Source organism: Scyliorhinus torazame, chromosome 1, assembly GCF_047496885.1.
Source record: "Scyliorhinus torazame isolate Kashiwa2021f chromosome 1, sScyTor2.1, whole genome shotgun sequence".
Lineage (NCBI taxonomy): Eukaryota > Metazoa > Chordata > Chondrichthyes > Carcharhiniformes > Scyliorhinidae > Scyliorhinus > Scyliorhinus torazame.
Window position 1 is genome coordinate 330,110,869 of NC_092707.1, and position 18,248 is coordinate 330,129,116.

Sequence of the window (18,248 nt, forward strand, 5' to 3'; positions counted from 1 at the left end):
AACTCATATACCTGTGGTTTTTCTTTTGGTTCTAACATCAGTGATCATTTTGGACAGCTTGTTCTCACAATTCCTCCCTGTCCTGTTCCATCCCATTTCACCGTGTTAATTAGCGGCCTGTTGCACATTTTGTAAAATTGCATGTAGATTCACACTCCTCTGTTGTGAAGATGCTACTTTCTCATCAGTGCAGAAAACACACCCATATATTCTTGTCAGTACTTGCAAACTATTGAATAATGTCTGGAGATATTTAAACTTGTACTGACTTGACCAGATCAACGTTGTGAACAGATACAGTCAGAGGGAGTTCAGCCACGTTGAGTTCCAAGAGAGGTGAGGCTAGATGGCCTCTACTTTGATGCTGGGAATATTAAGCAAGACTGATGACTTAAGGGCCCAGATTGACATGTGATATTGTTGCCATCATAGGGACGTGGTTGAGGGAAGGGCAGGACTGGCAACCCAACATTACGGAGTATAGGATCTTCAGGGAAGGGTGTAAGACGAGGTTGTAACGCATTCTTATTTAAGGAGTCAATTATTGCAGTAAGGGGAGCCAATATTTTAAAAGGGTCTTCAAATGAGGCTTTGTGGGTAGATCTTAAGAATAAAAAGGGGGCAGTCACATTCCTGGGACTGTATTATAGGCCCCAAAGCAGTCAGCTGGCAATAGAGGAGCAGATGAGTAGACAATTTACTGAGGTGTGTAAAATAATAATAATCTTTATTAGTGTCACAAGTAGGCTTACATTAACACTCCAATGAAGTTACTGTGAAAATCCTCCAGTCGCCACACTACGGTGCCTGTTTGGGTACACTGAGGGAGAATTCGGAATGTCCAATTCACCGTACAAGCATGTCTAGGGTAATTATATTAGGAGATTTCAACTTCCCCAACATTAATTTGGATAGTCATAATGTACATTACTTGAAATGTATTCAGGAGAACTTTTTATATCACTATGTAGGAGGTCCAACAAAGGTTGGGGCAGTGTGGGAGCATTTTAGTGATAGCGACCACAACACAGTACGATTTATGTTTGGTATGGAAAAGGAAAAAGATGTCCTGCAAAAAATGGTTTTGGATTGGGGGGCAGATTTTATTAGAATAAGGCAGGATCTGGCTAAAGTAGACTGGGAACAACTTCCTGTGAAAACCTACAGCGGAGCAGTGGGGGGCATTCAAAAAGGAAATGAGGAGAGTTCAGGCCCAACATGTTCCCTTCAGGGTGAAATGTAGGAGAAACAAACCCAGAGAACCCTGGATGTCTCAAACTATTCAGGACTGGATAAGAATGAAATGAGAGACTTTTAGCAGGTGCAAAGGGAGCAAATCAGTGGAGACCCCAGTGGAGTATAGAAAGTGCAGGGGGAAACTTAAGAAAGCAATTAGGAGAGCAAAGAAGGGGCATGAAAAAGCACTGGCAGATAGGATTAGAGAGAGTCCCAAGAAATTCTATACGCGTATTAAGGGAAAGAGGATAACTAGAAAAGAGTAGGGCTCATTAGGGACCAAGGGGAAATCTCTGCATGGAGCTGGAAGACATTGGTAGGGTATTAAATGAGTACTTCACATCTGTCTTCACTCAGGCGGTCCATAATGCAGACAAAGAACTATGAGGTTCTTCATCGTTTGACATGGGAGTGAGGAGGTATTGGAGGTTTTGGCAAGCTTAAAAGTGTACAAATCTGGATGAGTTGTAACCCAGGTTTAAAAAACTGTTTAAAAAAGGAAGTAGGCACAAAGCAGGTAATTATAGGCCAGTGAGCTTAACTTCGGTAGTAGGGAAGATGCTGGAATCTATCATCAAGGAACAAATAGCGGGGCATCTGGATGGAAATTGTCCCATTGGGCAGACGCAGCATGAGTTCATAAAGGGCAGGTCATGCCTAACTAATTTAGTGGAATTTTTTGAGGACATTAACAGTGCAGTAGATAACGGGGAGCCAATGGATGTGGTATATCTGGATTTCCAGAAAGCCTTTGACAAGGTGCCACACAAAAGGTTGCTGCATAAGATAAAGATGCATGGCATTAAGGGGAAAGTAGTAGCATGGATAGAGGATTGGTTAATTAATAGAAAGCAAAGAGTGGGGATTAATGGGTGTTTCTCTGGTTGGCAATCAGTAGCCAGTGGTGTCCCTCAGGGATCAGTGTTGGGCCCACAACTGTTCACAATTTACATAGATGATTTGGAGTTGGGGACCAAGGGCAATGTGTCCAAGTTTGCAGACGACACTAAGATAAGTGGTAAAGCAAAAAGTGCAGAGGATACTGGAAGTCTGCAGAGGGATTTGGATAGGCTAAGTGAATGGGCTAGGGTCTGGCAGATGGAATACAATGTTGACAAATGTAAGGTTATCCATTTTGGTAGGCAACAGCAAAAGGGATTATTATTTAAATGATAAAATATTAAAACATGCTGCGGTGCAGAGAGACCTGGGTGTGCTAGTGCATGAGTCACAAAAAGTTGGTTTACAGGTGCAACAGGTGATTAAGAAGGCAAATGGAATTTTGTCCTTCATTGCTAGAGGGATGGAGTTTAAGACTAGGGAGGATCTGCTGCAATTGTATAAGGTGTTAGTGAGGCCACACCTGGAGTATTGTGTTCAGGTTTGGTCTCCTTACTTGAGAAAGGACGTACTGGCACTGGAGGGTGTGCAGAGAAGATTCACTAGGGTAATCCCAGAGCTGAAGGGGTTGGATTATGAGGAGAGGTTGAGTAGACTGGGATTGTACTCGTTGGAATTTAGAAGGATGAGGGGGGGATCTTATAGAAACATATAAGATTATGAAGGGAATAGATAGGATAGATGCGGGCAGGTTGTTTCCACTGGCGGGTGAAAGCAGAACTAGGGGGCATAGCCTCAAAATAAGGGGAAGTAGATTTAGGACTGAGTTTAGGAGGAACTTCTTCACCCAAAGGGTTGTGAATCTATGGAATTCCTTGCCCAGTGAAGCGGTAGAGGCTCCTTCATTAAAGATAAAGATAGATAGTTTTTTGAAGAATAAAGGGATTAAGGGTTATGGTGTTCGGGCTGGAAAGTGGAGCTGAGTCCACAAAAGATCAGCCATGATCTCATTGAATGGCGGAGCAGGCTCGAGGGGCCAGATGGCCTACTCCTGCTCCTAGTTCTTATGTTCTTATGTTGCTGTGGGAAGCAAGGGAGGAATTTACAGGGGCTGTGGTCCAAATTTGTAATTCCTCTCTGGCCACAGGGGAGATGCCAGAAGATTGGAGGACAGCTAATCTGGTTCCACTTTTCAAAAAGGGTGGTAGAGCTAAACCAAGGAATTACAGACCAGTGAGTATCACATCAGTGGTAGGGAAACTATTTCTAGTTGTGGGCTGTGATTGACAGTTTCCACAATACAGCTGCATCATTGATTCATTCATCTCCTTTCATGCAATCATACGCTTGAGTGGTTGGAATCATTTAGTGCTTGGAATGTACTTACCTCTCTTTGATGTGGTTGATGTTTGTAAACAATGGGGTTTCAGCACTTAGATTCACTCAATCATGAAGGGAGATGAATGAATCAAGGCTGCAGCTGTTTTTGTGGAAACTGTCAATCACAGTCCACTACGAGAAATGAATGATTGGCTTGCAGCTAATGGATTTGAGGGATTCAAGCATGCTAACCCTTGGAACGTGTGTTCCTGTTCCGGGGGCAACCCTAGTCCCTGTCTGTCTGCTCCACCGACCACCCATAACTCCCAATGACCACGGAGGCCTCTGGCCTTGCAGTTGAAAGCTATTGCTCATAGGGAATTGGCAATCGTGTTTAAGTATTATGGTGAATGTATTATGCCAATAATCCACCATTATATTTGTATCTGTGCTGTTGCCCTTGTATTTGTATCTGTGCTATGCTGTTGCCCTTGTGGGCTCCTCCTTTGGGCCATTGTATGGCATTATCCATAGGGGAACATGTTGGGGTCTGTATGGGCTCCGCCCATGGCTCCTCCTCTTGAAGGGAGTTATAAAGTGCAGTCGACCTGTAGGCGGTTCTCAGTATTGGATCAGTCGCAGGCAGGCACTGTTCTAAGTTGATTAAAGCCACAGTCTACTTCTACTCCCGTCTCGAGTGAATTGATGGTGGCATCAATTTAATCAACTTAACTGCAACTCTGGAATCGGCCCTCAAACCTGACCGACTGGAATTCGATCCGCAGGCCGGGAAGGCGGAATAAATTTTTTCGCACTGACTCCGCTGCTTCAAGGCCTATCTCGCAGCCTCCTCCACGCCTTCCGTCACCGACGAACAGAAGCTGAGCCTCCTCCACGCACGGGTGAGCCATCGAATCTCTGTTCAACTCGACGAGGCCTCCTCCTACGCAGACGCCATCGCGATGCTCGAACTCCTCTATGAATGGCCCGTGAACGAGGTCTACGCGCGACACATCCTCACCACTCGCCGCCAGGGCCCCGGGGAATCGCTAGAAGACTATCTACGTGACCTCAAAGTCCTCTCACGCAGCTGCAACTACCAGGCTAGTTAGTGCCACTCAACATATGGAACTCGCCGTCCGAGATGTCTACGTGGCGGGAGTCCGGTCCAACTACGTGAGACAGCGCCTACTCGAAAAGGGCCCTGGACCTTGATCAGACGGTAAAGTTAGCCTGCTCCCTGGAAGTAGCGTTCCAGAGCCTTAACGCGTTCCCGGCTGACCACGCGACCCCCTTGTGGACCCCCGACCAAAGACTACCCCAGGCCTGTGCCGCGCGGCTGCCCGCCCACCATGGGAGGCTACCCTGCTATTCTGCAGCCAGTCCCAACACCCTCGGCAGCGCTGCCCGGCCTGTAACCTGAACTGCAGCAGCTGCGGGAGAAAAGGACATTTCGCTAAAGTTTGCCTGACCAGATCCAAGAACTCTAACTCACAGGCCCGATCCTCAGACTCACAGGCCCGCAGACCCCGCAGTGTGGCAGCGTGTCTGCCGACTCCGCCCCTTGTAGACACGTCACCAGCCTCCTGCTATCCGTGGGGGCAGCCATCTCCCAGCCCTCACAGCACGAGCGACTCATGGGACCCGCCATCTTGGACATCGTCCCCCACACGGCCGGCCACGTGCGATCCATGGGGGCCGCCATCTTGAATGCCATCTTCCTCAACGCCCGCCACGCTCAACCAACGGGAGCCGCCATCTTGGCCGTCATCTGCTACACCGCTCGACGCGTACGATCAACAAGGGCAGCCATCGCGGAACCGCCCCAGCACCTCCGACCATGCTGTCTCCCCGCAAGTTAGCGCGGTCACCCTGGACCGGTTGCGACCCAAGCACCTCCGGAGCTCCATGATGACCGTCCGGGTAAATGGGCACGAGGCGCCTTGCCTTTTCGACTCCGGGAGCACAGAGAGCTTCATTCACCCGGACATGGTAAGACGTTGCTCGCTCACAATTTTCTCGGCGCACCAAACCATCCCCCTCGCCTCTGGGTCGCACTCGGTGCAAATCCGAAGGTGCACTGCCGCAACCCCAGCAATACAGGGCGCCGGGTACACCAATTTTAAATTATATGTGCTCCCAGACCTCTGCGTTCCTCTCCTATTGGGACTAGATTTCCAATGCAACCTCAGGAGTCTAACCCTGAAGTTCGGGGGGCCCCTACCTCCACTCACCATATGCAGCCTCGCGTCCCTAAAAGTTGACCCTCCCCCACTCTTCGCAAACCTCACCGCCAACTGCAAACCAGTCGCCACCAGAAGCAGGCGGTATAGCATACAGGACAGGACTTTTATCAGGTCCGAGGTCCAGCGACTCTTGCGGGAGAGAGTCATCGAGGCCAGCAATAGCCCCTGGAGAGCTCAGGTGGTGGTCGTCAAGATCGGGGGAAAGAACCGGATGGTTGTAGATTACAGCCAAACCATAAACCGGTACACGCAACTCGATGCGTACCCCCTTCCGCAGATTGCAGACATGGTAAACTAGATTGCACACTACCGGGTGTTCTCCACGGTGGATCTGAAGTCTGCGTTCCACCAGCTCCCAATCCGCCCGGAGGACCGCCACTACACGGCTTTTGAGGCAGACGGCCGCCTTTTCCACTTCCTCCGGGTCCCCTTTGGCGTCACAAACGGGGTTTCGGTGTTTCAAAGAACAATGGACCGAATGGTGGACCGGTATGGGCAGCGGGCCACATTTCCGTACTTGGACAATGTCATCATCTGCGGCCATGATCAGCAGGACTACGATGCCAACCTCCACAGATTTCTCCAAACCGCCCAAACCCTAAACCTCACGTACAACAAGGAGAAATGCGTTTTCCACACAACCAGACTAGCTATCCTCGGCTACGTCGTGGAAAACGGGGTTCTAGGACCCTACCCTGACCGTATGCGCCCCCTCCTGCAACTCCCCCTCCCCCAAGGCCTTGAAGAGGTGCCTCGGGTTCTTTTCATATTATGTCCAGTGGGTCCCCAACTATGCGGACAAAGCCCGCCCACTAATCAAGGCCACCATCTTCCCACTGGCGTTTTTTTCGCGCACCCACACCACCTCCGAAATTCGGCACTCCTCAGTCGAAAAAGAGGCCCAAGCCATCGTGGAAGCCGTACGGCACTGGAGGCACTACCTCGCTGGTAGGAGGTTTAACCTCGTCATCGACCATCGGTAGCCTTCATGTTCGATAATACGCAGCGGGGCAAAATCAAGAACGATAAGATCTTGAGCTGGAGGATCGAACTCTCCACCTATACTTATGATATAGTATATCGTCCTGGGAAGCTTAACGAGCCCCCAGATGCCCTGTCCCACGGCACATGCGCCAGCGCGCAAGATGACCGACTACGGGCTATCTACGATGACCTCTGCCACCCGGGGGTCACCCGGCTTATCCACTATATCAAGGCCCGCAACCTGCCCTACTCCACTGAGGAGGTCAGAGCCATGACCAGGGACTGCCAGATCTGTGCGGAGTGTAAACCGCACTTCTATCGACCAGATAAGGCCCACCTGGTAAAGGCATCCCGGCCCTTTGAGCGCCTCGGTATCAATTTCAAAGGGCCCCTCCCCTCCAATAACCGCAATACATATTTCCTCAATATTATTGATGAGTTCTCCCGCTTCCCCTTTGCAATCCCTTGCCCCGACATGACCACGTCTACCATCATTAAAGCCCTACATAGTGTCTTCACCCTGTTTGGTTTCCCCAATTATATTCACAGTGACCGGGGCTCGTCGTTCATGAGCAACGAACTGCGTCAGTACCTGCTCAGTAAGGGCATCGCCTCGAGCAGGACTACCAGTTATAACCCCAGGGGAAACGGGCAGGTGGAGAGGGAGAACGCGACGGTCTGGAAGACCGTCCTACTGGCCCTGCGGTCCAGGAATCTCCCAGTTTCTCACTGGCAGGAGGTCCTCCCCGATGCGCTCCACTCTATTAGGTCCCTACTTTGCACGGCCACAAACAAGACCCCTCATGACCGCCTATTTGTTTTCCCGAGGAGATCCACCTCAGGGGCCTCGCTTCCGTCCTGGCTGAAGACACCGGGGCCAGTTCTACTCAGAAAACACATCAGGAGCCATAAGTCCGATCCTCTGGTAGAGAGGGTCCAGCTCCCACACTACAACCCCCAGTACGCTTATATCGAACACCCCGATGGCCGACAGGATACGGTCTCCCTCCGGGACCTGGCGCCCGCCGGTTCCACCACCACCACTGCCCCTCCACCATATCCCGCCCAACCTACCATGACCAGCGCCCCCGCCCCTACATGGCTCCCACGCTCCCTCTCGCCCGCCATCCCCCTTCACCGATCCACAGGAATGAAGCTCCAGAAGAGACGCTCCCGGAGTCCACGTCTGTACCCGCTCCGGCGCCCTCACTACCAATGCCAGCACGGATGAGCTCGACACCCGGGCCAGCAACAACGCCAGAGCTTCGGCGATCACAGCACACAATCGGTGTGCCGGACTGGCTGAACTTATGAACCCGTCACCCCCGCTGGACTTCATTTTTTTAACAGGGGGTGAATGTGGTGAATGTATTATGCCAATAATCCACCATTTCATTTCATTTCATTGTATTTGTATCTGTGCTGTTGCCCTTGTATTTGTATCTGTGCTATGCTGTTGCCCTTGTGGGCTCCTCCTATGGGCCATTGTATGGCATTATCCATAGGGGAACATGTTAGGGCCTGTATGGGCTCCGCCTATGGCTCCTCCCCTTGAAGGGAGGTATAAAGAGCAGTCGACCTGCAGGCGGTTCTCAGTATTGGACCAGTCGCAGGCAGGCACTGTTCTAAGTTGATTAAAGCCACGGTTTACTTCTACTCCTGTCTCGAATGAATTGATGGTCGCATCAAGTATGCACTTCTTTAACGTTCCTCATTCAAGTATTACACCACTGCCCCACTCTCCCGATGGTGCCGCCCCACCATCCCCACCACCCCAAATGCCCAAGACGACCTCTCCCCCTAAATGCACACGCCACTCCTTACCCTCCAACTTTCTGCCCTCAACCCCCCCTCCCCCCCACAGTGCCCTCAGTGATCCTCAAAGTGCTTGGCCTTCCTTGCCCTATCGCTACGTCTAGGTGTATCCCCAGGATGCACATCAGAGGTGGAGACAGACAGCTACTTACTACGGTCTGTGGCCTTCGATGCCCCTTGCAGGCATCCTCTGAGGGCGGAGGGTGGCACATGTACAGCCATGCCGGTCTGTTCCAGGTGCTCGCTGTGGAGACACGGCCTCATCAAGAGGGAGCTGGTGGCCACCGTCAACAGTTCATTGGACTTCTCCGGGTTGGTATCCAGCATTCCCTCCTCCTACGCAGTGCTCGTCGGGCCCTGGGGTTCACCTCAGGATGAATTGGCAGCTGGATTGAGCCCAGCTGCTCCTGTGTCATCTGGCTCTGCCAGCCCTGACGGTTCCCCAATGTCTACATCATGGTGCCGACGCCCTCGGCGATGCTCCTCAATGATTGGGCCATGCTCTGCCGTAACTTGACAATGCTCACATGCAACTGAGACAAGCTCCGCAGCGCCCCAGCCATTCCCATCTGAGACCAGCACATGGCCCTCATCAACATCAACCTGGTACTGGGTCACGTCCCCCATTGAGTTGGACAGTCTACCAAGGCCCTCAGCTATAGCGGTCACCACCTGAACAATGCCGTGGACACCTTCACTCATCCTGCTGACGTCATGCACCAAGCTCTCCATTGCGTTCGCCACCCTAGCAGTGTTGGCCCCAGTGCCACCCATTGCTGCCGACATCTCCTGCACCTGTAGCCTCAGTGACTCCTCCTCCGTAGGGAAGCACAGTGGCATAGTGGTTAGCACTATTGCTTCACAGCTCCAGGGTCCCAGGTTCGATTCCCGCCTTGGGTCACTGTCTGTGCGGAGTCTGCACGTTCTCCCCGTGTGTGCGTGGGTTTCCTCCGGGTGCTCCGGTTTCCTCCCACAGTCCAAAGATGTGCAGGTTAGGTGGATTGGCCATGCTAAATTGCCCTTAGTGTCCAAAATTGCCCTTAGTGTTGGGTGGGGTTACTGGGTTATGGAGATATGGGTGGAGGTGTGGGTTTAGGTAGGGTGCTCTTTCCAAGAGCCGGTGCAGACTCGATGGGACAAATGGCCTCCTTCTGCACTGTAAATTCTATGAAATCGGCTATGGACCTGCTGGAGTGTCACTGAAAACACACTCTGGATGTCCTGGCTGCTCCCTAATGTCTCCATCAGCACCGGGTAAACCTGTTCCTGAGGCTCAGTGTCTGGCTGGGACCCAGTTGGGTCCTGGGATCAGCAGCCCTCCGACTGTAGTCTCGCCTGAGTGTTCCTGCCTCCATCTGATGTGCATCAGCGACTCTGTGATGAGGAGACTAACTGCTGGGGAGATGAAGATAATAATGTTAATCGTTATTATTGTCACAGGTAGGCTTACATTAACACTGCAATGAAGTTACAGTGTGAAAATGCCTGTGTGTCGCAGAGTGAATGGTGGAGTCCCTTGAGGCGGCAGTGAGTGAGCTCCCTGTGGATGTTTAATGGGTGGGTGACTGTGAGAGTTGAGAATGATGGGAGGAGTAACTCACCCTTACAAAACAGAGGAGATCATTCATCCTCGTGTGGCTCTCCTTCTCTACAGCTTCCTTATAAATGCCACATCGTCCCAATTGGGAGCATATACATTTACCGATACTGCCAATGACCCAGTAACAATCACATACCTGCCACCCAGGTCTGCCACGACCTTATCCACTAAGAAGCGAATTTAAATAAAATTGCCAAGCCCCCAGGGCCCTACTGTTGAAGCCCGAATGAAATACCTGGCTCACCCACCCTTTCCGGAGCCTGGTCTGGGCCATCACCCGCAAATGAGTCTCCTGCAAAAGCACCACATCTGGCCCTGCAAAAGCACCACATCTGGCCCTGCAAAAGCACCACATCTGCCGCTATTAATTCTAAGTAACAAAAGTAAAAAAAGACAATGTCTAAACAGCCGAAACAATACCAGGCTCTGTAAAAATGGACTAAATGCAGGTCATGTCATTGTGAAGATTTCATGACTGAAAACATTAGGTGACTCCTTCCATTACCTTCTTTGTTCCTTTATGTAGCTAGCACGGTAACACAGTGGTTAGCACTGTTGCTTCACAGCACCAGGGTCCCAGGTTCAATTCCCGGCTTGGGTCACTGTCTATATGGAGTCTGCACGTTCTCCCTGTGGCTGTGTGGGTTTCCGCCGGGTGCTCCGGTTTACTCCCACAAGTCCCGAAAGGTGTGCTGTTAGGTGAATTGGACATTCTGAATGTGTACCCGAACAGGTGTGGCGACTATGGGATTTTCACAGTAACTTCATTGCAGTGTTAATGTAAGCCTACTTGTGGCAATAAAGATTATTATTATTATTATTATACTTCTTATTGATAATATCACTTTGAACTCCTATTTTTAGGTATTCTGGGTTTGTGCTACCATGTCTTGGTGTTCATCCAGTACAAGGAAATCCACCACAAGAACAGCGTGCAGCCACTCTTCAGGTAACCTCAAGGCAAAATCAATTTTTTCAAGATTTTTTGCCTAATTGGCATTGGAAGAATTTCTGGTAAATTACTATGAAGATTTTATTTGAAATAAGTTGGTGCACAGCGATTAACTCCATATGAAACACATATGTTATTTGGGAATTTGGATTTGATTCTTCAGCCAGAACAATTCAGAGGCAGTAGCCAAATATTCAAGATTCTGCACAAATTAATCTTCAAATAAGAGAGTAAAATAAAAATTCCTATTATAGATGTGTCCATCATTATATACTGCCAAATAACATCCCTTATTCAGAAAGTAAATAATTGTAAGTATGCAGTCGCTTTAGGTTGTGAATTAATTTTTGACAGTGTTACTTTTAAATTTTAGAAACATTTTTTCTTTCTACCTGTTTGTTTCCGTCTCTTAATCCAACCTTTCCTTCCCTCTCTATTTCTTTCTGTGCCTGTTGTGACATTGAATTCACCCACTTTAATTTACCCTCCTCCACAGTCCTTCTTCTGTTTATTTCCCAATCTTTTTATCTCATTGGTTAAGGAGTTACTCTCTTTGTTCTGTCATTTATTGAGGTCCCAGTTGTCCTGTGCCCATACGGTGCTCAAACTGCCAGCAAGTCAGAGGGCAAAAAATATTAAAACCTGGGAGTGCAATTGTAAACCTAGCTAACTGGACACACCATGAAATGTTCTCTTCTACAAAATCCATTGTGTTCATGTTTGATCATCTCTTTCAGAAACATGCATTGATCTCATCCATTTACTTTCTCTTTATTAAAAATCATTATCTCTCCTCCAGGATTTGCAGACTGCACTTCCATTAATAGAGAAATATAAAGAACATTTACTGGCAATTGGAGAGGTAATTTCAATTTAGCATTTCAAATTTTCTGTTCTATTCTTGGAATTCCAATCTTGGTTACAAGGAAAGCGGACGATCATGTTGTATCCACTAGAAGTAAGATGTCTGATCAAAATGAAGTTTATTGTTGTGACTATTATACATTGTTGCTGCATCAATGGCGCAGTGTACTACTGTCCCCAAAAAAGCAAAACATGCAGAGGATACAATCGTGAGTTACACAGGCCAGACTCACTAGTGGTTTATTTTTACATAAGAACAATTTGCATTTATATAACATGTGTAAATTAAATGAGATATAATTGAATCACATAATCTCATTGTATAACTGATATTACTGTAATTCATTTTTTTAAATTAAGATTTCTTTCATAAGATAACATTTTGGTATATGCTAAATTAGTACTTTGAGGCATGACTTGTGATATGTGCATTATACTGGGGAAGAAAAAGTTGACTTTGGATCTTTAGTTTTGGGTTTTCTTTGTAATATCTTAGGGCTTTTATAGACTAATTAACAGTTATATTGGTCAATAACTCAATTATCATTGTATCGTGCAACTACCAGGATGGTGTGGTGGTCTTTGTGTTGCTAATTTTAGGATGGTTGACGTAGTGTTCACAAAGACCACTAATAGCTTTAAATTGAACAAAGCTATGAATTTATTAACACTACTAATTTGGATTCGACACTTACTCCTAGATAATACACAGTTGATAATTAACATACGATCTAAACTCATCTAGTACTAATCTCTACACTATTACATTAACTATGATCTGCTCTCACTCACACTATCTTTCAGTCTGTTCTCTAGCTTTCTCCTCAACCTCTCACTCATAAGGCTTAGCATCAATATCTTATATCCTTGTATACCTAGCTCCCTCTAGTGGTTGATTTAGACATTTCATTAACCCTTGCAGTTCTTACATTTATGATAATGTCACAGATGGTAGAAGACAAACTTGTTCCTGTGAAAGCAGTACAATAACATACCCAGTGGGCATTCCGCTGTTACCGATGAATGAGCCCCATGTTCTTTACTTCATGGATCAATAGCGTCTGTATATTTCATATGACTACCCAACCATTCAATCCATAATTTCTTGAAGACCAGTACAGCAATTCCCAAACACAGCTGTGTTAAACTCTTTTTTTGTACCGAGTGTCTTCTTATTCTAAATGATTTCAAACTCCTCTGAGCTCACTGCTTTCTTGTCGTTCTTATGATCTTGGTGGAAACCAGTAAATTTTAAGAAGAAATACCAGTTATTAACTGGACGAATTACCCCAAATGACTTCAGGTTTTAAATAAAAAATGTTACAAGACTTAAACAACGCATGTACTATGAACAGTGCTATATTTCATAAACACTTATACTTTAAACCCAAATGTTTGAACAACACACTTCTCATTCTACCTTTATTTCCACCCATGAGTTCCCCTGTACTTTACAGGATCTTGAGGATTCCTTCGCTTATCCCGGGACCAAACCAAGGCTATCCGCACCACATATTAGCATTGTGGATAGCACAATTGCTTCATAGCTCCAGGGTCCCAGGTTCGATTCTGGCTTGGGTCTCTGTCTGTGCAGAGTCTGCACATCCTCCCCGTGTGTACGTGGGTTTCCTACGGGTGCTCCGGTTTCCTCCCACAGTCCAAAGATGTGCAGGTTAGGTGGATTGGCCATGATAAATTGCCCTTAGTGTCCAAAATTGCCCTTCGTGTTGGGTGGGGCTACTGGGTTATGGGGATAGGGTGGAGGTGTTGACCTTGGGTAGGGTGCTCTTTCCAAGAGCCGCTGCAGACTCGATGGGCCAAATGGCCTCCTTCTGCACTGTAAATTCTATGATAATCTATGATATTGATTCACATTGATTCTCCTTGGTGTTCCTGCTGTTGTCTGATGTATGGAATTTCTTGAGGCCCTTTCACTTGCATCAGGCTAGGTGACCCTCCAACTCTCCTTCAACCGATTGTGGACTCCCCAGCTCAAGCATGGGTCTCGGTGCATTCTTGCTTAGTGACTTCGGATCAGGAGACACCCTTGGTTCCTGATAGCCCTCTGTCGTTGCCCCACAACTCCTGGCAGATTATCTCTCTGCTGTCTCAAAGATGCTTCCAGGCTGACCAACACTTCAACTAATTGTTTCTGTGAGGAATCAACAGGTGAAACCCAAAACCACAAAAAAAAGCTCCCGGCAATCTATCGACATGGTAACGTAGCCCCCTGGGATGCCCCAGATAGACGTTTAAACTAATTATCTTCAATTCCCAAACCGCACCTTTTTCTGGGGAAGCCATATGAAGAGTTTAACTCCATCAATTAGAGAACCGTATACATCCTAGCCTGATTGAGCTTCTGACTTTATATCTGCACCATCACTGCAACTGTCTATTTCCACCCATGTAACATTGCTTGATTGCACCCCTGCTTCAGCCAATCTGCTGCCGAAACCCTCATTCAGGCCTTTATTACCTGTTGACTTGACAATTCCAGCACATACCTGGCCTGCCTCTAATGCATTATCCGCCATGATGTTGAGGCCATCCATCTGCTAGCTGTGCCCTAACTTGCACCAAGTCCTGTTCACCTATCACCCCATTGCTTTTTAAAAATTAATTTATGGGGTGTGGGCATCGCTGGTTAGGCCAGCATTTATTGCGCAACTGTAGTTGTCCTTCAGAAGGTGGTGGTGAGCTGCCTTCTTGAACCTCTACAATCCCTGAGGTGTAGGTACACCCACAGTGCTGTTAGGAAGGGAACTCCAGGATTTAGCCCCAGCGATAGTGGAGGAATGACGATATATTTCAAAGTCGAGGTGGTGAGTGACTTGGAGGGGAACCTCCAGGTGGTGAGGTTCCCAGGTATCTGCTTCTCTTGGCCTTCTAGATGGTAGTAGTTGTGGATTGGAAGGTGCTGTCTGAGGAACCTTGGCAAGTTACTGCAGTGCACCTTCTAGATGGTACACATGGCTGCCACACGGCTTGCTGACCTACATTGACTCCAGTTTAAGCAATGTCTCAATTTTAACATTCTCATTCTTGTACACAAATCCTGCCAATGGACTCATGTCTATGTAACCGTCTCCAGTCCCACAGACCACCAAAATATATGCCCTCCCCTAATTCTGACCTTGTGAACATCCCCAATTTTAATTGCTCCACCATTGGTAGCAGTGCCTTCAGTTGCTGAGGCCCAAGATCTAGAATTCCCTCCTTAAACCTCTTTGCCGCCCTACCTCTCCTTCGGAAATTCCTTAAAACCTATCTCTTTAACCAAGCTTTGGGTTATCTTATCTAATATATCCTTCTGTGACTAGTATCAAATTTTGGTTATAAGTGGGATATTTTATGATGGTGAAGGTGCTCTACAAATATAAGTTATGGTTTTAAATATAGTGCAATATGAATACTGAACATAAAAGTCCAACTCAAGCTATTTACTGCCAAGCCTCTCATTGCAGCAAATTCTGGCCCAAGACATGGTCGTTGTTAAAACAAAATCGATGACTTTGAGACAAATCAGATAGATACATTTTCTGTCTTCATCAGTTAAAGTATATAAGCCCTTAAACGGCCCAATTTCAGGTTGGAGTAATACCTAAATAACAGAATCATGTGAAAATGGTATTGAATTTTGAACCTAAAAATACACACATACAAAGCTACATCTGGAGCACTGATCCCCAAATATTTTAATACCGCATTATTTGAGCACATATTTTGCACAGAAAAAACAGTTCATAAAATCATAAAGCACAGAAGGGGGTCGTTCTGCCCTACATGCCTGAAAGAGCTGTCTAATTACCCATTCCCTGCTCTTTCCCCATACGGCTGGAATGTTTTTCCTGTGGAAGTATATATCCAATGCCCATTTGAGAATTATCCAGTTTGCTTTCACCATCTTTTTAGACAGTGCATTTCAGACATTCACAACTCACTATGTGAACAAAATTCTCCTTATTTCCCCCTGTGCTTTCCTCTTGGCAGAGGAAATTGTTTCCCTCAATTAATTGATTAAAGTCCCTAATAATTTTGAACCTGTTGCTCTTTTATCAGAACCACAAGATACGAGTATGTTCCTTGTACTGGACAAATGACCACACAACCAGTATATTAGTTCAATTATTGTTTATTATTAAACACAGGCTTGGTTCCATGCGTAATAATGTACATGCGGCTACACATTAAACTATACCTAACAATTTAAATTACCTTTACTTAACTTCCAAGTACCCGGCTCTGTGCAGGTTAGATAAGGCCTTTATCTGAATCCTCACGTGTGGCGACTGGAAGTCGTCAGGTTCGTCTCGGCTGTGACTGGTCCTTCAGGTAGCGATCGCGGGTCCTTGAACTTGACTGGTCGATGTGCTGCAGTTGGTAGGGGCAGAGGCCGGTCCCAAAAGAGACAGAACATTGGTTGCGTAGTTCTTCTTATCCTTGATCTTCCGCACTCTTTTGGGAGGTCCCAACTCGGGATCCAATGGATCAATAGGGTTTCGATCACCCTAATCGATTCTGGCCAATTAGGGGCGGGTACCTCGATGGCTGGGCAGGTCCTAGCTGCTATTGTCCAAGGCACGTATGCACTCCCAAATAAGGTAAATCGGCGCCCCTGAGTCTGTTACTGCTGCTATGTTTCAATCTGTGTCCCATTGTCCTGGGGAAATTGGTGATAGACCTTTAGCAGGTGTGAGCTTCTGGTCTGGTTTTCCTCTGCACAATACAGAGGGGCTGTGTATCGTCTGTGTCCCAACCTAACCACAATTCCCCGTATCCTTTGCGGGTGGCCGTTTTAGATGGCCACAAGCCTCTTTATTAAATCTCACCTTAACCTTCTCTGCTGTGAGATGGTAGCATTGTGGTAATACAGAAACCTGTGCAAGTGTTTTGGGAACCTGCAGCTAGTAGAATGTAAACTCAATTAACTTAATTATAATAATGAAAGAAATCTGGAATAGTGACCATGAAATTAGCATCGATCAAAGAACAAAGAACAAAGAAAAGTACAGCACAGGAACAGGCCCTTCGGCCCTCCAAGCCCGTGCCGACCATGCTGCCCAACTAAACTACAATCTTCTACACTCCCTGGGTCCGTATCCCTCTATTCCCATCCTATTCATGTATTTGTTAAGATGCCCTTAAATGTCACTATCGTCCCTGCTTCCACCACCTCCTCCGGTAGCGAGTTCCAGGCACCCACTACCCTCTGTGTAAAAAACCTGCCTCGTACATCTACTCTAAACCTTGCCCCTCTCACCTTAAACCTATGCCCCCTAGTAATTGACCCCTCTCCCTGGTGAATAGCCTCTGACTATCCACTCTGTCTATGAAGACTATCCACTCTGTTGTAAAGAACCACTCTGGTTCACTAATGTCCCCAATGTGGTTCACGGCTAACTGCCCTCAAAAGGCAATTAGTGATGGGCAACAAATACTGGCTTTGACAGTGATGCCCACAACCCATGAAAGAACATATAAACAAAACTCCAGCTTCCCTAGTTTCTTCACATAAATGAAATCTCTAATTCCTGGGATAATTCAGGTAAATGTCCTCATCGCCTCTCAAAATGTTGGCTGATGCATAATCAATGATTTACAAAGGTTCAGCATAACTTCCTGCAAATAAAAGTCCAAAGATGTGCAGGTTAGGTGGATTGGCCAGGCTAAGTTGTCCCTAAGTGTCCAAAGATGTGCAGGTTAGGTGGATTTATGGGGATAGTGTGGGGGAGTGGGCCTAAGTAGGGTGGTCCTTCGGAGGGCCGGTGCATACTCGATGGGTCAAATGACCTCCTTCTTCACTGTAGGGATTCTATGAAAAGGTGTTGCATTGGCCCCAGCTTTGCCTGTCTTTGGTGGGGTATGTGGAATGTTCCTTGTTTCAGTCCTACTCAGGCCCTCTCCCACAACTCTTTCTCCATTAGTTGATGTCACTTATTATTATTATTATTATTCAGGCTCTCGTCTGGACCTGGGACCAATTTATTGATTTTGCTTCCAATTTCCACCCCTCTCTGACCTTCACATGGTCTATTGCTGACACTTCCAACCCCTTCCTTGACCTTTCTATCTCCATTTCGTGCTATAGACAGGCCACAAATATCCATCACAAACCCACCGACTTACAGCTTCCTTGTCTCCGGCTTTTCACACCCCGGACTCCATCACATTCTCCCAGTTTCTCTGCCTCAGGCGCATCTGTTCCAATGATGCCATCTTCGAAAACAGCGCTTCTACCATGTTTGTCTTGTTCCTCAACCAACTGTGGTTGACAGGGCACTCAAACCTGTCTGACCCATTTTCCACCCCTCTGCTCTCACCCCTTCCCGTCCCTCCCAGACAATGACAGGGTCCCTTTTGCCCTCCTTTCTACCCACCAGCCTCTGGA

At 47.3% G+C, this 18,248-nt stretch overlaps 1 protein-coding gene across 3 annotated transcripts in view; it reads left to right on the top strand.

The window, feature by feature from the left end:
- Positions 1 to 18,248, top strand: part of tatdn3 (TatD DNase domain containing 3) — a 157,444-nt gene that overhangs the window by 60,701 nt on the left and 78,495 nt on the right. For all 3 annotated transcript variants that reach the window (XM_072508807.1, XM_072508817.1, XM_072508824.1), the window contains exons 4-5: positions 10,906 to 10,990; positions 11,793 to 11,855. In XM_072508807.1, coding sequence (XP_072364908.1) covers positions 10,906 to 10,990; positions 11,793 to 11,855 — 148 coding nt within the window. The remainder of the gene's footprint in view (positions 1 to 10,905; positions 10,991 to 11,792; positions 11,856 to 18,248) is intronic.